Consider the following 21,944-nt stretch of genomic DNA (forward strand, 5'->3'; position numbering starts at 1 on the left):
CTTGTTATACGAGTATTTATTAATAGAGTGAGAAAAAGGTAAGTGATCCATAAACATAAAATAATGTGATAAAAGTGGGTAAAAAACATGTGGCCCTAATTAAATTGTGTGATGCGACTTAGGGCTTCCCCATCCGTGCTCTTGTCACGTGGATCCAAACCTATTTTTTATTATCTGTTTTTAGTCAAGAGCACAACACCCACATTCGTCATCTTCCGCAAGGACAAGCTCAAGGGTCCCACCATTCTATTATTCAATTTAAATAAAAACATTTCCAAAAAATTAAAATGCATTAGAAATATCCGAAATACTATTACAAATTACAAAAAAAAATAAAAATTACATAATTAAAATCCTAAAAATTAAAAAGTACATAATTAAAATCCTAAAATTTTAAAATTACATAATTAAATTTATAAAATTAAAAAAACCCACTACTCGTGGCCGAATTTCGCCTAAATGTGCTTGATTAGGTCTTTTTGTAGCTCAATGTGGGCTCGAGTATCGCGCATTCTGTTCCTTGTTTCGATTCTCTCGCCCCCCGTCGTATGCACACCTCGGCGTGGGGGAGACCTCGCGGTTGAGCTTCCGGCTTCATCCTCGTCGTAAAAGCTAGCCGCCATCGGTCATTCGTCAGTTATAATCATGTTGTGCAAGATACTACACGTGTACATGATGTCGGCGATATTTTTCACGTACCAAAGCCGAGACGGGGCCTTCACAATATTGAATCGGGCTTGAAGGACCCCAAAAGCTCTTTCGACGTCTTTCCGAGCGGACTCTTGACGCTGCGCAAAAAGAACCTGTCTCGGGTCTTGTGGGTTGCTCAGCGTCTTCACGAAAGTCGACCACCTTCCTTGGGTAGATACCATCGGCGAGATAGTAACTCATGTGGTATGCATTTCCGTTGACGGTGCAGTCGATCGTCGGTACTACACCATTCAAAACATCATTGAAGAGTGGTGAAGAATAGAGCACGTTCAAGTCGTTGTTGGATCCGACAATACCAAAATATGCATGTCAAGGCGGTAGTCGGCGACCGCTTCAAGGATAAGTGTTAGGCCTCCGCCTTTGTGCCCGCTTAAGTATTGCCCCCTCCAAGCAGTCGGGCAATTCTTCCACCTCCAATGCATGCAGTCAATGCTGCCAAGCATGCCGGGAAAACCATGGGTTGTTTCGTGAAGACGAATCAACCGTTGGCAATCATCGGCGGTGGGTGCCCGAAGGAATTCCTCACCGAAAGCTGAACGAACGCCGTCGCAAAAATTTTTAAGGCCAAGGATTCCAGTTGACTCACCGACATGCAAATACTCGTCGAAGAGGTCAGCCGTTTGCCCGGTAGCAAGTTGTCGGATGGCACACGTACAAGCGTGTAACGTGTTGACAATATGCATAAACAAGCGTTTTGACATGCGAAAACGGCGCCGAAAGTAATCTTTAGGAAACCGCGGCTGGTCGGAAAAATAATCGGCAACGAGCCTTTCGTTGGCTCCCACCCGGTCACGATGGATGTAGCGGCGAGTTGATCTAGTTGGTCGAGGAGGAGGGGCGGGGGTATTCGCGGTGACATAGGCTTCATAGGCAGCACGATATTGTTCATAGTATTATTGTTCTTCGCGCTCCGCTTCCGCAATGAGATTGGTGAAATTCATTTGAGAGGGTTTGAGTGAGAGAGGAATATGTAGATAGGTTGTATAAAAAATATGAATGAGAGATGAATGGGAGATGATTTGATGTGAAAAATGGATGATAAATGCGTGTATTTATATAGATGATTTTGGGAATTAAAAAATTCAAAAAATTCCAGAAAAAACGGTAAAAAACGGCCATATTTTTTGGAATCTGAATTTTTTTTTTTTTTTTGGCATTATTTTCGATTTAAAAAAATGAATTTCCAACGGAAATGTCGTTGGTCAATCAGAACACGCCACGTCAGCTGCTTGCTGGCACTGACGTGCTCGATACATCGAGCAGCGCCGCGCCAGCGGCGAGCAGGTGGTGCCGCGCCGCTGGCACGGACGGACGAGTGTCCACTCACCGCTGCGGAGGCTCTTATGGCATTTTTTAAAATTTTAAACACCTCATTAAAGTTGTTTATTTCAATAGCACATACATCTAATTAATATTAGATAATATGTCTAGTCGTTTTATTTACTAGTAAATAATAACGATATATAATTACATAGCATATGTATTTTCGTTAAAAAAATTCCAAATGTTAAAAACATTAAGGTAGATTAATGAAAATAAAGGCGTGCGGGACACATAATATTTTTCCATACTATCTACACCAAGCAAATTCGATTATAGAGATTTATGAATATTTAGCAATAGTCAAACGACTGAAATGGCAATCATTTCCAAGGTGTCGAAATTTAAATAAAAAAACACACACGTCGCACTAATTAAAATAAAAAAATAGAGGAGAACAAAAAAAAGAGTGTCAATTTAAACAAGTGGCATGTTTGTCAAAAAAAGTGTCACAAAATTGGACGTTGACGCATGAATTGTATATGGTGTTATTCGTTTGTGTATAATCTTAGAGCGGACGTCCACACGGAATTCCCACCGGCGTGCGGGAATTCCGTAGCGGACGTCCGCCATTATGTGTCCCTTCCACGGATACGGAATTCCACGAAGGAATTCGTAGTTCCGTGGCGTTCCAGCGGAATTCTCGTTTAATGCATTAAATGTTTTTTTTTTCGGTTCCTATATATACATTCCGTTGAACTTCATTTCATTCGCACCACTTGTATTAATAAGTTTCTCTCTCTCTAAATTTCTTTTATATATCCGTAATGGTAGTGGTGGTGGTAGTGGTAGTGGTGGTGGTGGGCATTATGAACACATGATGCAGATGATACACGCACGTGTGCGGGGGGCCGCGGAGTGGGAGGAACAAGCGACCTCGGCGCCGGTGGTGCCTCGACCCATCCATCGTCGCACTATAGTGCCCCGGGATCACCTCGTTGCTCACAGGAGGTTGTATGAGGATTACTTTGCGCCAGAGCCACGGTTTAGGGAGAACCTATTCCGGCGATGGTTTAGGATGCATCGGCCGCTCTTTATGCGCATCGTGGGCGCTTTGGAGCGTCGATACGGGTATTTTAGTGTGCGGGAGAATGCGGCTGGTAAACCCGGCCACACGCCGATTCAGAAGTGCACTGCCGTAATTAGGCAGTTGGCATACGGAGGTTCGGCCGACATGTTCGACGAGTACCTCCACATCGGCAAGACGACTGCGCGCGACTGCTTGAAGTATTTTTGTCAGGGCATTAAAGAGATATTCGGGGATAGGTATCTTCGGAAGCCTACCCCTGAAGATTGTCAGGCTCTGTTGGATATGCACGAGAATCAGCACGGGTTTCCGGGGATGTTAGGCAGCATAGATTGTATGCACTGGGAATTGAAGAACTGCCCCGCTGCCTAGAAAGGGATGTACACTACTGGTTTTAAGACCAAGAATCCCACGATGATCCTTGAAGCGGTAGCTGAATACCGGCTGTGGATTTGGCATGCTTATTTTGGAGTAGTCGGGTCGAACAACGACATCATCGTTCTCCAGTCGTCGCCCCTTTTCAACGACCAGTGCATGGGCGTTGGTCCGGCCGTCAACTTCGTCGCCAACGGCAACCAGCACAACATGGGCTATTATTTGGCGGATGTGATATACCATATGTGGCCCGTCTTTGTGAAGACGATCAGGTGCCCAGCAGATGAAAAGAAGATATATTTTGCGGGTCGCCAGGAGGCAGCGCGCTAGGATGTGGAGCGGGCATTCGGGGTGCTACAGGCCTGATGGGCGGCAGTGAAAGGTCCCGCACGGCTGTGGTATGTTGACAGCATCGCCGACATCATGTACGCATGTATTATCATGCACAACATGATTGTCGAAGATGAAGGTCCAGCACTGACCGATTGGACCAACGATGACGCGGATGCTGCGGGTCCAAGCCACGGCGTGGCCACTGGCAATGTCCGCATGGGGATACCCCACGACGATGTCGATCGAGTATGTGCATTAGCCGATATACGCCAAAAACAAGCCCATGTTCGACTCCATAACGTATTATTGAATAAGTGTGACAGCAGAGGGGCCGTCGTTGATGTGGGAGTGGACATTATTGAAATGTATTTTTTAATTTGGCGAAATGTACTTTTCTTTTGTTTATTAATGGAATATTTTTCCCTATTTGTGTCGACTCTTTAATTCAATTTCTTACTTCCGGAAATTGTTTAATTTGTGAATTTGTGAATATTTTTTATTGCGGGAATTCCTTCGGGAATTCCGCGGGGAATTCCGTCATTGTGCAGTGGGAAGTCCGTATAACATGACAGGAGGTGTTTTTGGGAATTCCGCCGGGAATTCCGCACCACATGAAATCAAAATGGTGACGTGTATTATTATTTTTGTTATAAAAATACCAATTTAGCCGTACGCCACCTACACCTTTGCTTCAATATAAAGTAGCTTGTGATTATCACAGGCTTATTATGAAGAAGCAGAAGAAGAAAGTACTAGATTTAATCATGGGATATTGCATAATTTGGAGATTTGTTATGAATACGTTTTGACCTAAATCATCAATAAATTATATAGTATGTTATAATTAATTAAACATATTATGATTGTGAAGAGGATGGCAGTGTTCATTTTTTTTACTTGTGATTTTATACATTACTTATGAGAAGATTTATCAAATTTATATATTGCATACAATTTACGAGATTATATATTTGTTTTTAATTAACCTCATATTTACGAGAGTATAATCTAGCCTCTTCGAATTTAAATTGAGCTACCAATATTACTTAGTTATAGTAATCTACCAATCTTAATGAATTTTGAATTACTTATTTGCCCTCTACACTTATACTATGTAGTAATTAAATAAGGCGGCTATAAGTACTACTCCTACTACAATTTTGAAGATTCAAGAATATCCATTTACGATACTCTTATTTATCCTTTTTTTTCTGTAAGTACATGAAATATTTGAAGTGCACGTGCTATGTCGTTTATTGAGGTAGTACTACAAATATCCACGACTTAAATTGTTGATAGTCGATAGTATATAAATGTATACGTTTCAATCAAATGTATAAAATAATGGATTCAAATCCCACCGCTCACTACGAAATTTTTATCCTTAATCAACAAGTCTAATCAAGCAGTATTAGCCGAGTTCCGCCAACAAAAAATTTGCGAGTTCGATACACTTATTGTCAAACAATTAATAAATCATACTCCCTCCGTCACATAAAAATATATGCACTTTCCATTTTTGTCCGTCCCATAAAAATACGTATTTCGTTTTTGGAAAGTTATATCATTTAAATAATGTAGGTTTCATTATCGACTAACTCTACTTTGACTATCATTCTCCTCATCTCTCTTACTTTACCATACTATTCTTATCTCTCTCTCTTACTTTATCAATTTTTTCTTAATTCTCGTGCCACATCCAATGCCTATATTTTTATAAGACTATAGTAATAACGAAGATTATAAAACTATAGTAATAACGAAGATTATAACTACCCTTTGTATATATATATATATATACAATAAAATCCAACACAATCCAACACTACATGTCATATTTAAATATTATAAAAATCATAACCAAAGCGACAAACCAGTCGACAGTGAAATCTTGTTTCAATCTTTGAAGATTGACCATCCTAAAAAAACTGATGAACTATATCATAGTCTACTATAGAAAATGTAATACAAATATAAAGGTGGGTTTGATTTATTTAATTAATTTGATAAAATATAATATTCTGAGTATGAATATTCCTGAATGCATCCTTCCATGATGTCATTTTGATATTATTTCACTTTCACGTCACTAATTAACGATATATGCGTATAATGTCAAAAATATAGTATAATGCTCAATACTCTCTCCATAACTCCCATTTGGGACTGAGACGGATTTCAGAAAATGTGACAAAAAAAAGTTAATAGAATTGATGTCCCAAATTATAGTCGGAGTATTTGTTTTAGAATGAAATATGAATGTATCGAATATCTAGGTTCATTCATATACTATATGGAGTAGTAAAAATGGAATAATCCATGTAACAAGGAGTATCTAGAATTGATAAAATGAGAGTTTTGATTGTAGATTTTTTATGTATTTAAATCTCGTAACTTCACTAACTATGTTATCAATCCACATTTTCAAACGTTTAAATTGAACCCTGTTAAAATTATTAAATCTTGTTCCACATTGACTTGATGACGATCCTGGTTCATCTATATAAGTGTGGATAACCCTCCCCTTTACAATGTTTTTTAAGGGGCGAGTGACTCATTTCTAATATAGTATCAGATCGGGTCCAAGTCGATGATGAATTTTATCTCTTTATCTCTTCTCTTGTCTACCAACTTGATGGAAGTCCGATATGTCAATTCTAATAAACTCTCAAACAATTTAAGATATTGTAATAGCTGAACAAATCAAAATCAAGTTCTTGTTAGAAAAGGTAAAGTGATATTTATGTGATGTGTGACTTAATTACTACTCCTCAATAGAATAGTTAAATTTTCTTAAATTTTCTTAAACAACCATGTTGAAAACTAAAGATTGAGCGAGTGAAAAAAGGTTGACTTTTAGATTGTAACTCAACCAACTACCACCCTCTCTTGCCCAACTACCTACCACAAAAAAATGTTTAAATAAATGGTGGGAAATAATCATAATAGCAGTAATACTCCACATAAACAGTAATACTAGTATTAATTATTTTTGCAATTTAAAACACTTATTGAGTTGCTAACTTTTTAATACATCGATGAACATTATAAAGAAGATACGAGTAGTATATTATAAATTACTTAAATCATGTAATTTTAAAATAAATGAGATATCTATCCTTAATTTACATAAAGGGGAAAATGAATAGTATGTCTGTAGCTTTGCTACCTAACATTTTTATCCTATTCTACGAAGAGAAAAGTTGGGAATTAATATAAACACAGGGTTAGAATTGTCATTTAAAATATTTCTTTCTAAGTCACACGAGAGTGTGTACTTAAAGAAAATGTAATTAAAATATGTTAGTGAAGAATGAATCCATCTTATTACTAGAGAGAAAATAGTTTCTAAAATTAGAAAGTGAATAACTATGTAAGAATAAAAAAGAAAGAGTGCATACTCTATAGGCCGAATGGAGTATAAATAAACTAGGTATTTTTTGAGTAATAATATTAGTGTGTTTATTCTTCATAATGCCATAAATATAAGGATGGCAGTTTTACTTTTGATATTTTTTTATCCTTTTCTATAATACTCGTGTAACATTTTAATTATGAAAAATATACTCCTTAAAATGGAAGGCCATGAAAAAACCTTTATTTTTAAAATACATTTAAAAGGAATAAGTTACGATTATTTAAAGTTTTAGCATACTTAAAAAATATTCCGTTACTTTACGTAGATCAAAATATAATGTATACTCTGTTATCATAGACTAATAAATTTGCTAATCGGTCCTCGCACTTCGCACTTCAATATTAAAGAGAAAATTTATTACTTATTATGTAAAATAATAAAAAAAACTGTATCTGCACAGTAACAAGTAGATGTAACTGTGCCTCTCACAATAAAAGTCATTTTTGTCATTTTTGTCCGACTCACAATAAAATTACTATTTCACTTCTATTATAAATTGTAAGTAAATTTCACATTCCACTAATTTATTTCACTAATATTCTACTCCCTCCGTCCCCCAAATATCGTCTCACTTTGACCCGGCACGGGTTTTAAGAAATGTAATGAAAATTGAGTTGAAAAAATTAGTGGAACGTGAGTCCTATTTTTATATATTAGTTTTGTAATAAAATATGAGTAGAAATGAATTAGTAGAATATGAGGTCCACTAACAAAAATGGTAAAAAGTGAAATGAGACAAATTTTGTGGGAACGACATAAATGAAAAAATGGGACAAACTTTCAGGGACGGATGGAGTGTTATAAAACTAATACTAAATAATTAAGATTCATATTCCATTAATTTATTCAACATACTTTTTCATTCACATTTGCTAAAATCTATACCTAAATCAAATAAGACTATTATTATGGGACGGAAAAAGGTACTATATTATTTACACTACAAGTTGTTGTGTTTGATCTCGGCTGTTATATTTGTTTGCTTGTATTTTTTCTTATCGGTGTTTTTTTTATAAAAAAAATTATCTCCTATATGAAGGAAATTACAAATAAACTCCTATAAAAAGAAGGAAATTACAACTGATGTCGAAAGGACTCGAACTCGACATATTATACAATAATTTCTAAGGCCATCCGCAATGGGCGGACGATGGCACGCCCGATGGCGCGCATCGTCCGCGCCATCGATCGTCCGCGCCCATTGCGGATACGGACGATAGGTCGCGGACGATCGTCGCGGCCGATACTAAGGGCGCGGAGGATGGCGCGCCCGATGCCTATCGTCCGCGCCATCGTCCTCCCCATTGTGGCGTACACGGACGATGGCCGCGGACGATAGGCATCGTCCGCGCCATCGTCCTCCCCATTGTGGCGTACACGGACGATAGGTCGCGGACGATAGGTCGCGGACGATGGCATTGTTCGGACATTGTCTTCACGTGATGAATTCTTCACGTTTCGGGAGGACGGCATCGGCAAACCCGGCCTTACACCATTGCAAAAGTGCACGGTTGCACTCCGTCAGTTGGCCTATGGCACCACGGCGGACCTTTTCGACGAGTACCTCCACTGCGGGGATTCTACAGGCCGCGATTGTCTGAAGCGCTTTTGCCGGGGGATAGTAGAGGCTTATGGCGACACATATTTGCGCAAGCCGACTGCCACTGATTGCCAGGGTCTGATGCAGATGCACGAGACGGCGCACGGGTTTCCTGGGATGCTCGGGAGCATCGACTGTATGCACTGGCAGTGGAAGAATTGTCCGACGGCGTGGAGAGGCCAGTTCACAAGTGGATACAAGGGCAGCCACCCGATGTCATCGCCGATGTCATATATGCGTGCATAATCATGCACAACATGATAGTCGAGAATGAAGGCGGAAGCATCACCGATTGGAATGAAGATGATCGTGCATCTAGTTTGGCCGGCGCGTCGACCGAGCCACCCGATAGAGGGTTACCGTTAGGCTTCAACGAGGTTCTATCTAGACAGGCCTCAATGCGCAACCAACAGGATCATGCGCAGCTCATGAACGACATGATCGAAGAAGTGTGGGCTCGCAACCGCCGTTGTTGAGTTCGCGTTTTTTTAATTCGCATTGTAATGTATTAATTTTTATTCAATGAAATGAAGTTTTTGAAATTCGTATTTTAATGTATTAATTTTGTTAAATTCGTATGAGTTTTGTAATAAATATTAAAAAAATGATGATGTGGCGCGCCATAGGGCGCGCCTTAGGGCGCGTCTTAGGGCGCCCCACTGCAGGTGAGGAGGTAGGAGGATAAAACTGCTGACGTGGCGCGCCATAGGGCGCGCCTTAGGGCGCGCCTTAGGGCGCCCCATTGCTAATGCCCTAAGCTCCTTGTTGTTAGGGCAAAAGCAATGGACTTATCGGTGTTAGTATTAAAAGAGTCAAAGTAGTATTGTACAATTTAATTATTGGGAAACGCAAAATTAAATATATTTACAATGTAGTTATGATATTTTTAGAAATATGTGAGAAGTCGTTTTCAATCCTTCTGAAACCACGGTGGTGTGGCTAAACTGCACTTTTTGAGGACAGCTCTCATCTCAACTACCCCGTAATAAACAAACCCACCATTCAATGGTAATAACCAAAATAAAATAAATAATCATAATAATTGCTTTTCGGGATATGGTCCTTTAAGTTTGGAACACGCAACTCATCTTAAAATTAAATAAATCTGAATGTAAATGTAAAATAGAGGAAAAGGTTTGATCACAGTCTTTAAACTGTGTGCATATTTCTTGCACGTTGAAAAATATATAAAAAAATTGAGAAAAATATAAAGCTATTCACAGGAAATTTGGATTTTCAAAAGCTGAGGTGGGGCTGATTTTATTTTATTGTAATATTTTTGTTGGATAATGGGTCCATTAGTGTTTGTTTTCAAAGTTTGAAAATCATGGGAGCCAAACAATACCCAAATTTGGAAGGGAACAATAACAAAATAAGAAAATTAAATTGGAATCCAAATAGAATCGAACACATTGAACACATGATCTAAGCAATGAGAAAGGAGTGCAACACCATTGGACCATTGTGATAGCTTTGACATTAGTTACTCTTAAATAACAATAATTATAGAATTTTGGGGGTACCACCGTTCCCCCTTGTCCTTAATTGACTTCGCCAGTACCCAAGCAGGGTTCAACTGTTTGGCAACTCGATAGAACGATTATTGCAATAACAATTTGCGATTTTAGGGTTTCTAAATAAAAATTATTATTATATTTTTTGTAAAATTTTATATTGTAGATCACAATGATACGAAAAAAAATTTAATATTATGAACGAGGCTACTATATCTAAAAAATTAGTCTTTTTGGTTGATTTTACTTAAGTTCATTTTTTTATTTATGTGTGTCAGTTTTATTTTATCAAATAACCTTAAAGGAATCATTTGGTCTATTTTTAGGTCAATTTAATGCAATCCGTTGTCGGGTTCATGCATTCGTATCCTCTAGTATTAGTGATGGAGAGTGTATGTATGTAGTGTATTGGCATATATACAAATGAGAGGAATGAGGGGTTTAAGTTCCCTAAAAAAGTTTTTTAAAATTATCAATTTTATTGAATTTTTTAAAAATATATTTATCTCTTATTAAAGCGATGTAAATTAAAATCAAATTGTTACGGGATTGGAATACTAGGAGATGCTAAAATTAAACAAAGTAAGAAAATTACTAGCTCAAAAAGTTTTCGCATCCTGCATTACATAATGTGTATCAGCTAGTACACTTTATATTTGTAGGGTTCCTTTGGTAGATTATTTATATTTTGACTCATTATGAAAATAATCATGATATGCATCTAATTAGTGTGTTTGATAGCTTAATTAAAACTTAAAAATTCACCTCATATTTATTGCAAAAGATAAGATACCAAGTTAAATTTTGTGTGATTTAAATACCCTCAACATTATTCATACACAAATTGGAATAAGAAATATGGAAGACATTTTAGTGATTTCATCTCAGTATCTAGGTCCATCCAAAATTGTTAGTATAACTCATCAAAATGACAAATTAAATTTTTAGGTTTCAAAAGTGTCTTACATCCGAACCTAAATAATACTCACTCCGTCTACGAATAGGAGTCTCATTTTTCCATTTTAGTCCGTTCACGAATAGGAGTCCCAGTTCATAATTACTATATATGGTAAAAAAGCCTCACATTCCACTAACTCAATCCACTCACACAGTCACACATCATTTAAAACTAATATATATATAAGTGAGACTCATATTCCACTAACTTTCTTCCACTCACTTTTCTTAACATTTTTTAAAACCCGTGTCGGAAACAAATGAGACTCTTATTCGTGGAAGTTCTATTTGAATTGAAGAAAAAAGAAAATATGTTAAATAAAGGTTGAATAATAGGAGCGATCGAGAGCACTCGGCGGAGGCGGGTAGGCTATGTGGTGGTGGAGTTTTCTTCCATTAATCAACAAAGTCCCACTTTCATTGGTTCTAAAAGTTGGTCCATGCATTCCTCAAACATAAAAAAAATTAAAAAAAAGTTGGGCCATGGATTCGGATTTAGAAAGTATAGTACATAAAGCATATTCACGAGTAACATTTTAATCTTTATCTCTCTTTCCCTCAAATGAATGAATATGTAATAATCCGAAATTAATTAAATTAAATCTTACTACTAAATCTAAGGGTTTCTATACACTTTTCTCATCGCCGCGAATGTCCGAAACCAGGAAAAGACACAAATATTGGTTAGAAACGATAATACACATATGACATACCAACTTCATTTAGGGGCGGACAAAAAAAATCATTGAGAGAGACTACGTTTTCTAATTTTATTCAATAATGTTATTCAGATCATTTAAAGATATTTTTGCATAACATTTTACATAAATTTTGGATAGATTTGAAAACTTTATACAATTTGCATAACATTCAAAGATATCGTAGTCTATCTAAGTAATTAGAATAACCCAACTTGGGAACCCATGTTACCCATCATTACAATTTACAATTAGCTTTTCACCTCTATACCTAAGTCAGACGAATGGTTTGCACAACCTCGCGATTTTAAGACTGGCCTAACATGCCAACCTAGGTTCATCTGGAACAAGAGCTAAGTCAGACGAATGATTTGCACAACCTTGCGATTTTAAGGCTGGCCTAACATGCCAACCTAGGTTAATCTGGAACAAGAGCTGTTTCGGATTGGCACGAAAACATGATCTTTAACTTTTTGAACCGGTCTGGTTTGCCCATACAACCATTCAGAAATAGCAGTGACGATGTAATGATAATTATCAACTTGAACTTGACAACAAAAGGCAGAAAATTTGGGCTTTCAAGGAGTATTATTAATTTTGTTTTTCCTGATATAAGTCATTCAAGAGAGAAAAAAAGAAAAAAAAAGTCATTCTAGAGAATGGAATGAATTTGCTCAAAATTCCGAGTTTATAAGAGCATCCACAACGGTGGCGCTGCTCGCCACCGCCGTCCGCGCCGCTGGCACGGACGCCACCCGCCGCCGCTGCGCTCGCCGTGCCAGCGAGCAGCTGTCGTGACGCGCCCTCATTCGTCAACGGCATAGCCGTTGGGTTTAAATAAATTTTTTTTAAAAAAAATTGGTTTTTAATTAAAAAAATCGATAAAAAATAAATTTTTTTTTCACTTCTCAAAAAAATTATATCCGTTTATAACCGTTTTTTCCCACTTTTTAATTTTTTTAAAATTTTTTTTACCCCAAAAATACACACTTTCATCTATAAATACCCTCAATTTCACTCCCAAAAATTCACATCAAACTACACAATTCTCATCATCATTCTCTCATCTCCATTCTCATCTTCATTCTCTCATACCCTACAACATCACTATGTCCGGCCAAGGCGATAACCCTACGGGCTCCCACGGTTGGAACCCCGAATGGTTCGGTTCACAATCGTTTCCTAGTCCGGAAACGGAATATTCGGCCCCTCCTCAAACCCAAGATTCGGCCGTTCCGGGTGGCTACCGTCCATACCCAATCGACGACCAAGGTGCCTCCGAAGGACGATACGGGTGGACACCGGAGCCTAGGCCGACCGCCCCCTCCCAACCTCCGCAAGCTCCTACTCGCGGCCGCAGTGTCCGCACACCGTACACGCCGGCGGAGATGGATAAACTCGTTGTGGGCCCTTTTGGCCCAACTCAATATGGCCGATAGGTCAACTATGACCCCCACGCAACTTCAAACGCACGAGGGCATGATAGTGGGTCTCAAAAAACAATTGGGGTTGTTGCCGCCAAATGAGTAGTCTTCCTCGGGTAATATTAGCCAATAATTATGTAATTTTTAATTTTTAGTATTTTAATTATGTAATTTTTAATTTTTAGGATTTTAATTATGTCTTTTTTATTTTATTTGTATTTCGTAATATTTATTGTGATTTTTAATGAATTTTAGTATTATGGAAATGTTTATGTTTAATTGAATATTAAATTAATTGTGCTCGTCCTTGCGGAAGAGCACAGTTGTGGGTGTTGTGCTCTTGCCAGAGAGCAGACAAGAATAGTACCGCCCGAGCCCACAACCGTGCCGCTGGCAAGAGCACGGTTGTGGATGCTCTAATGAGAGTCGAACGACAGCTATAAACCAAAACCGGAAGTCTCAATATTAAGAGACTCTTAAATCAAATGGGATTGATTTCAAGGTACATTCACCTCCAAGAGCGAAACCAACTTCATACGATTTGCAACCAGCGTCTCAGAATGCATAACGATATATAGCGTCAGCAGCTCCATCTTCATCGTTGCTGATGCCTATGACATTCGCTACAGCTTTTGCCTTCTCTGATCCGTTGCTGAGAGCAACACCCAAAGAAGCCAACTGCAGCATCTCCACATCGTTTTCCCCATCCCCAATGGCCATGACCTGGTATTCAACAAGAAACACCGATGAATGCAAGACTTTGACGAAAATTGCAAATATAGATAATAAGCATCTTAAACTGGAATACTCGATCAGAATCGTGCTGACTTGAGATCTCAAGATATGAGGATGAGCGATATACCTCATCCGGAGTAGCACCAAGATGATCAAGAAGTATTTTTACGCCGCTTCCTTTAGATGTGCCAAGCGGGACAATTTCAAGCATATCCGGTTGTGCTTGGACAACAGATGCACGATCACCTGTAGCTTCAGCCCAATATGGCCTTATAGTACCAGCAACTCCCTCAGCAGTATCTAAGAAAAGGAGCTTCTGCAAACGATCGTGGTATTGCACTATGAATAACAATAGTCGGGTGACAAAAAGTAAATGGAAAAAATGAATATGCATAAACAATAGCCATTAGAAAGGGTGCAAAGGTTAAACAAACCTGTATCTCAACGCCTGCCATGAGCTGCTCAACTGATGGTATTATTTCTGCCTATAATGAGAAACCATATGTGAACTCACTAACATAAACAGCTTAGAAAATAAAGTATAAAAACGTATATATAAAAAAAGTACCTTTGGCTCGTGGTACACAGTATGAAGTGAGTCAACAAGTTGGTGTTCAAACAATGTCAAGCACCTATCCTCAGTAAAGGCAATAATCGGAATTTTATGCTCGAGAGAGTAGAGAAGTGCCTGCAAGCAGAAACGCACAAATTTTCTCAAGCTACCTGATGGAAAACAAATTGCGAATTCTCTACACAGACTATACCAAAAAAATGTCCTAAGTTAGTAAGAATTAAAAACGAAAAACCGCACACTCAAGAAGAATGCGGCTCTGTCAGAACTTAGGTAAGGTTGTAAAGAATAATCAGGCAGCAGACATAAATCAGCCAGATAACAAAAAAAAGATCAACTGTAAGATTTGCTTGATCTCAAGATATAAATAACCAAATGAAAGAAAAGGCCACTTATTCTCGAACAAAAAAAATTAGCAGCTTATATAGAAACTTAATAATAACAAGTGTTAGAAATTGCCAAAAAAAAGTAGAGATTTTAAACAGCAGGACATTTACATCGACATGGAAAAGATATGTACCCACCTCTCTGCAGACTGTAGGCTCTAGATTCTTTCTGAATATTTCTCGTCCCCGCCTCCCATAGACAAGCAATCCCTGGAATTCATAATGGAAAGCATATGAGAGTGTATAGTTGATACACATGATAAAATTTCCAACCCACAAAGCAAATAATTAATATCATAGGTCAGGTTCCCAACTACACAAATCATGTCAGTATTTTATCAAATATACATAAAATGATTATGTTACAATACAATTGAAAATGATGGTAAATTGGAAGTTGGAAAAGAAAATAGTAGTAAAAGAAACCACTCCCTCACAAAAAGTGAAAAAACTGACAAAGGAAACCACCAATGCACATGCTCAATCGACATATTTAAAGCTAGACCTGTACAAAAACTCCCGGTGATAATTCTGAAATGATGCCATCTTTGCCTGCCAAATCGGCCTTCTTAAAAATACTCATCACAGATGGGCGAGTCTGTATCATAGGTTAAAGCAATGAGAAGATAGCAGCATCGAGCAAGTTGTGCCCAAGCAAGAACTACAGATGTTCAACCAGGATGTTAAAAAGGAAAAGGTCATTCATACTTTTCCAGTGGCTATCACTACTTTTACACCCCTTGACGAGGCTTCTTTCAGAGCTTCTGCTGTTGATGAAGAAATTTGACTTTTGCTGTTGAGAAGCGTACCTTAAATTGTGAATATTGAAAATACATAGTGAGACATCACAGTGATATCCCGTTTGTAGAAACTGAAAACCAAATTGAAAAAAATCACTTCATATCCTACCATCCATATCGCAGAAGATGTAGCCAAATTTTGGTTTGTAAAACCGGAGACTGCCAGCTCTCTTCCTGTCTTTTGACAATTCAGAAATGTGATTTCTCTGGGATATCAGAAATAGAAATAGAGCTATAAATGAATGGCAATTATGGCATAAAGGTATCCACTTAGATGTTTACTTTAGAACAGCACAGCCCATGAGAATTCACTCAGAATATTACCATCTAACGGATGATCACATGAAGCACCATTGGCTTCAGCATCATACGCACTGTGGATCAAACCTTTCCCCTTCCAACCAAGACCCTTCAGCATAAGTTCCTCTTCATTCTCCATTTCCTTTTCTGCTTCATCACTTAGCTCATGATCAAAACCCAAAAGATGTAGCAGCCCATGAACCTAGAATATAAAAGCCATTATGATAGTTATAACAAATTTTTACTTCATCCGTCCACAAAAAAATAGGCTCATCTTTTCATTTCTGTCCGTCCACCAAAATTAGTCTCGTACTAAAAATGGATAGTCACTCCTAATTTATTATCCACCTTTTATCTTTCTCTTTTCTACTTTATTCACATTTTCTCTTTCTTTCTCCTATTTTACCCACTTTATGATTATAGAATAACAACATTTACAAAAATAAAAAAATAAACAAAAATTACACAAATTCTAAAGTGAGAAAATAACAACTACTCCAGCAAGTTACAAAATAAATAAATCAATTAATAATAAATGAGAAACAAAATAGATACCAAACACAAAAAAGTTACAGTAGATAAATAAATCAATTAATAATAAACGAGAAACAAAATAGACACCAAACACCAAAAAGTTACAATAGAGGGGATTCGAACCCATGCTTACTGGGTTCCAAGCCGATACCCTTACCAACTGTGCTAGCAAGCATACTTAACTCATGTCGTATACATACATATAATATAGTAATTAGTAAATCATCAAATGGTTGGGACCGGACCCCCAAGCTATAAGGTAGGTCCGCCTCTGGGCAAAACTACATTTTTTGTTACACAATCTAATCACCTATCTCTCAACTTTGTGAATCTAGTTTAACATAAAGCATGTGCAAGTGCAACCACACCAAAGACATGCTAGGGAAATATCATCAAGAAACTAGTTTTACCAATATGTTTTTCGAAATAAAGGTGAATCCATACAAAGACCAGTAGGAATATTATAAGAGCTTGTCTAATGTTCCTATGTAAGTCTCAAGTGCCTGAAGATGAGCGTATCTATTAAGAAACAATGGTCATATCAAATCTAAAACAAAAATATCAATTTTTAGCCCGTATATTCTTCCAATTTTCAGAATTTCAAAACCAGTAACTAGACAGACGAGAAGTTAGTTGAACATGCTCAATTAGTCAATCCAATGGTGATCCTTCAACCACTGGCCCCTTTTCTATCATTAACAAAACCATTGAATAGGTACTGTTAAACCAACCATGAGGATACGAATTTCATCAATAAGAGTGTGTCCTCTCTCCTCTGCCTGCCTTGCAGCCGTCTCAACAGAAATTACGATGTCACCCAACATTAGCTGCAACACAGATGCCTATCAGGTTTGCTACTTAATCTTGTCTACATACAATAAAGAGATTTTAGTGTTGCTTACAATAGGAAGCTTGAGCTCAGGGATGTGTTGCGACATTGAAAGGACATCTGTCGCGTGATCTTCGCCTCTCCAGTCTTTATTTAGTTTCTGAATGAATTCGTCGTTGCAAAAAAGTACCGACAGCTCAACACTCTCATAGCCGCCAACATCAGTTATTACAGTGTCTCTTGTTGTATATTCTGAATCGTTTAGACGTTCAAATGCCAATTTCATTGCCATTGGAACATTAAGCCGCATGATTTCTGTTATATCCTAAACATGAGTAATAAATTACAATCAAAAGTCAAAATAATCATTTTACTGCTGCATAAACAACATAGCTGCTCAAATGCTAATTTCAGGCATGATTTCTGTCATATCCCGAAAATCAATAATTCAACTAGCAAAAGTTTTACAAAATCATTTATCCCTAAAGAAACGTCAAATGCGAGAAACGCATCTAATAAAAACGGCTGAAGGAGAAGAGCAATCGAGCACAAGCACAAAAACAGTCGATTTACCAGAATTTCAGGATCTTCAGGCAATTGTTCTTCGAGGCAAATCTTCACGCTCAGCTCCAGCTCCTTCTCCTTGGTCTTCTTCGCCGCCGCGACTCTTCTCCTCCTAACTTTCCGATATTCTCTCCGCTCTGCCGCCACCACAACACCTCCATTTCTGCCGCCGAAGCGCGCGATACGCGAGCCACCATCGCGGACAAATATCCTCCTTCCGGAAATAGATGCGACCTCCGCGCACGACGCCAAAGCGTAGAATCGGCGATGAGGCGGCGCATGAGAGAGTCTTGAAGGCAGGGCGGTAATGGAGGGGAGCACGCGAGAGATAACGCGCGCCGCCATTGAGGAAGGAGGGGGGAGAGGTTCGGCGCGGAGAAAAGGAGAGGCGAGAGAGCATACAGTTCAGTCAGTCGGATTTTTTTAGGATTTATAGTAGTATAAGTATTTAATTATTAATTAGGAGTATTAGTTATTGTTATTAATGAGCTGCTATGTCATATCGACGTCGCGGTATATAATTTTCATGTTTGAGCCTTGACCGCGGCGGCGGGATATTAGTCGGTTTATTCAAGTATTAGTACTAATATTAAAAAATGAAAATAACTGATGGAAATAGTAAAAAAAAAGAGAGGGTATTTATTAGTAAATTCTTAAAATTCCCCAAATTCTGGTTGTAATTTGCAAGTATCGGCCGGCAATTAATAATTATCATTAAATCTAATTTTGTTATTATCATTAATTCTAATTATGTAGCTAAACTATAGCTTTGTACTACTAAACTAAGGTAACTAATAACTAGATTTCAGTTTTGTATGTTAAAAATATCAATACAAAGACATAAATTTATCAATCTTGTTGTGTTGATAAATCTATGTCTTTTGTGTTGATATTTAAATTTGGATGTTAGTATTGATATAATTATATATTTGTTACACATAATTAAAAGTTATTAGGTATTACTGCAAATTACAACACAATCCACCGAACTAATATTTTATTATGACCTTGAAACCAAACTATTGATTTATTCAGCAACCAATTAGTACAGGAGTATTTATTTAGTTGGATCTAAGATTCTAAATGGGTGATAGCTTATTATAGTGGGGTTTATTTATTGAATGTCAATCTTTCTCTCGCAAGTGAACTTTGGAATTACAGTTCAGTAACTCGATGGGGGAGCTTTGTAAACAAGCTGTTTGATGAAATGCGCGAGAGGGATTTGGCGTCGTTGTATTCGACAATTTATGCTTCACTGAAGTTGAATTACAGCTTTAAGATCAAACATTGTTTCATGGTGAATTGGGATCAACTGAGGCTGCTTTCAGGTACTAATATTTTCACTTTTGTTAAACAATGTTGCATTTCAGGTAAAACCATAATTTCATGCATATGTTAACACGATAAAACAATCCTTCATGAATGGCCTATTAGAAGGTGATGTAGCAGTACAGATGACTCCTAGCGAAAAACGGTTATGATTTGGTCCATGTAGATCGTCTCCTTGATCTCATCATCCACTGCATCAATAATGGCATTTGTATCTCTGTAGTGTAGGTGTGCTCTTTCTGCTAGGTTCATATGATCTCCATAAGTAACAGCTTCTCTCCCTGTAGTCAATTCGAGTAGCACCACTCCGAAGCTGTAAAATCGGTCTTTCTGTTCACTTTCGATGTGTAGGCATACTCTGAAATCCATGTTTCAAAAGTGAGGCGTTTATTTTTGGCATGAGGACGAGGACAGATGGGAGTATATACTAGTATTAGAAATAAACAATCAGTTAGAGATGTTGGGTTTGTGTAACGCATACCGGGGGGGGGAATGTAGCCAAAAGTTCCTGCTATACTCGATGCTGTTTCCGTGTCTCCCTGTCTGCTGAGCAATTTTGAGAGTCCAAAATCTGCTATTTTGGCATTGAGTTCCGAGTCCAGTACTATATTTCTTGACTTGATATCTCGGTGTATGATAGTTGGGGAGCAGTCATGGTGCATATAGTGTAGTCCTTGTGCTGCTCCAATGGCGATATGTAGCCTCATCGGCCACTCCAATTTGGTGACTGGACAGTCACCAGCAGATGATATTTCCCTGTTCTGCCGTGCAGCCATTGGTGAAGGCTCTTGTTCTCGACATATTGGTAGACGAGAAGCTTCACTTCTTTGCTTGAGAGATAGCATAGAAGCTTCACTATATTGTTGTGCCATATAGTCCCCAGCGTCTTGATCTCTGTTAGGAATTCCTTCTCCAGTCCGTGGTCTGATTTTCTGGGATTCACAATGCTCTTGATAGCAACAGCAATGCTTCCTTCATTCACGAAAACTCGATATACCTTTCCTGAGCCTCCATACCCAATCAGGTTTTCATCTGTAAGAATAGACAAGATTTCCGTTTTATTGAACTTCAACCTCTGAAATGTAATCATCTTCCATTCGTCTTCTTCGCTCACAGAAGGACTGGACGGCCAGATTTGCCCGCGTCTTGAATCAATGATCTTATGCCTCTTGAGCAACCATCTTCTTACCAAGTAGAAAAGTATTGCAAATACTACAACCCCGCAGCCAACTATCACTACTACCATTATCACAAAATGCTTCTCTGATTCATCGTGTTTGGATTGACATTTCAGATATTCCTGACTTCCTGGTAGACCATTTTTCGGGTCTTCAGAACAGAGGTTGGAAATATCAAAGCAGTTCTCATGAAAGAACCGGTTCACAAATTCGCATGGCACCTTCCCTGAGAAGTTGTTAGAACAAAGCCTGAGTACGCTCATCGACCTCAGGTGAACCACGTTTTCTATGCCTCCAGACAGCTGGTTTTCAGACAAATCCAGTGTCCTTAATCTCTTTGGTTCAGTTATACTTTTTGGAAACTTGCCATATAAGTTGTTGTGAGTAAGATTTAGCTCTTGCAGCCTGTACAAATTCATTTGCTCTTGCAGCCTGTACAAATTCATTTGCTCTGGCAGTTGGCCGGAGATGGCGTTGTGACCAAGAAGCAGATGATTTAGACTCATTTGGAACAGCCCAGTGGGGAGTTCCCCGCCAAGCAAATTCATCGACAAATCCAATGACGTAAGTTTGAACAAATTCTTTACATCATCAGGGATCGATCCATTCATGTAATTTTGAGAGAGATCAAGAACTTCTAACCTTACTGCTTCTAGAGGGGCGGGTATCGCCCTGACCAATCTGTTTCCATTTAGCCATAATTGCCTCAACCTTTTATGCAACAGCAGCTCACCCGGGATCGTCCCAGACAATTCGTTCATGGACAGGTCCAACCTCACTAGTTTTGAGCAGTTGTAAAGGCTGGCAGGTATGTCCCCATACAAGAAGTTTCAAGTCAGGTTGATAGAATCGAGGTTTTTAACAGACGTATCGTTGATGGGATTGTTCCTCTTATGTTGGTTTCTGCTAGTTTCAGGCTGGTGACTGTTCCAAAGGCACACTTGACTTCTGTCCAGTCGCACGAGGATGAGGTCGAATTACCAACGTAGCGAGGGGGGAGCATCCCAGTGCTTTTTCAAGCTCAAAAGAATAGCTTGCTCAGAAGACAAGTCTTGTGAGTTTACTTGAAGGTGTAGAGGAGTTAGCAGGATGAAGAGGTGTCATGGCTGCAAAATTTTTGTATTTTCTTGATTTACATATATTTTCCAAGTCAAGTCAATGCATAAAGTATATGAGTCTTTTTTAACGGTGATGTCTTACTATATCTACGTTGACTATTGTAAAGTGGGACGAACACGTCAATATAGATATATGGAGTATCTCTCAAGGAAGAATTTTTTTTGTAGTAGTAAATTTTCAATACAAACTTTATTATGTTAGACTGTTCCTACTAGTTGCTTG

At 38.2% G+C, this 21,944-nt stretch overlaps 2 protein-coding genes and 1 long non-coding RNA gene across 4 annotated transcripts; 1 reads left to right on the forward strand and 2 right to left on the reverse strand.

Moving 5' to 3' along the window:
- Positions 1-13,817: 13,817 nt before the first annotated feature.
- LOC121750657 (endoribonuclease YBEY, chloroplastic-like) lies at positions 13,818-18,513 on the reverse strand. Of its 2 annotated transcripts, none has more exons than XM_042145232.1 (12): positions 18,106-18,513; positions 17,606-17,857; positions 17,435-17,530; positions 16,194-16,371; positions 15,979-16,047; positions 15,778-15,878; positions 15,575-15,667; positions 15,208-15,279; positions 14,681-14,800; positions 14,547-14,597; positions 14,240-14,428; positions 13,818-14,100 (listed from the first exon to the last, which is right to left on the reverse strand). In XM_042145232.1, exons 1-12 carry the CDS (start codon positions 18,439-18,441, stop codon positions 13,933-13,935), a joined length of 1,725 nt encoding a protein of 574 aa, XP_042001166.1. In that variant the 5' UTR covers positions 18,442-18,513; the 3' UTR covers positions 13,818-13,932. The 2 variants fall into 2 exon arrangements, with proteins under 2 accessions (XP_042001166.1, XP_042001165.1); XM_042145231.1 differs by having other exon boundaries at positions 17,606-17,847; positions 18,106-18,242.
- Positions 18,514-19,317: 804 nt separating this feature from the next.
- On the reverse strand, positions 19,318-21,515 carry LOC121750472 (LRR receptor-like serine/threonine-protein kinase RGI1). Its single transcript, XM_042145009.1, has 2 exons — positions 19,907-21,515; positions 19,318-19,783 (listed from the first exon to the last, which is right to left on the reverse strand). Exon 1 carries the CDS (start codon positions 21,362-21,364, stop codon positions 20,129-20,131), a length of 1,236 nt encoding a protein of 411 aa, XP_042000943.1. The 5' UTR covers positions 21,365-21,515; the 3' UTR covers positions 19,318-19,783; positions 19,907-20,128.
- LOC121750473 lies at positions 21,038-21,653 on the forward strand. Its single transcript, XR_006039882.1, has 3 exons — positions 21,038-21,167; positions 21,329-21,411; positions 21,520-21,653. It is a non-coding gene; the product is annotated as an uncharacterized LOC121750473 (long non-coding RNA).
- Positions 21,654-21,944: the final 291 nt, after the last annotated feature.

The sequence above is a fragment of the Salvia splendens genome, chromosome 10 (genome assembly GCF_004379255.2).
Source record: "Salvia splendens isolate huo1 chromosome 10, SspV2, whole genome shotgun sequence".
Taxonomy (NCBI): domain Eukaryota; kingdom Viridiplantae; phylum Streptophyta; class Magnoliopsida; order Lamiales; family Lamiaceae; genus Salvia; species Salvia splendens.

What these genes read in the sequence shown, in the direction of transcription:
- LOC121750657 (XM_042145232.1), bottom strand. Translation starts at nt 18,441, where the DNA reads ATGGCGGCGCGCGTTATCTCTCGCGTGCTCCCCTCCATTACCGCCCTG. An exon ending in TAGTGATAGCCACTGGAAAA is followed by an intron (nt 15,668 to 15,777) that starts GTATGAATGACC and finishes CCTATGATACAG; the next exon opens with ACTCGCCCATCTGTGATGAG. An exon ending in TGGCAGGCGTTGAGATACAG is followed by an intron (nt 14,429 to 14,546) that starts GTTTGTTTAACC and finishes GATCGTTTGCAG; the next exon opens with AAGCTCCTTTTCTTAGATAC.
- LOC121750472 (XM_042145009.1), bottom strand. Translation starts at nt 21,364, where the DNA reads ATGAACGAATTGTCTGGGACGATCCCGGGTGAGCTGCTGTTGCATAAA.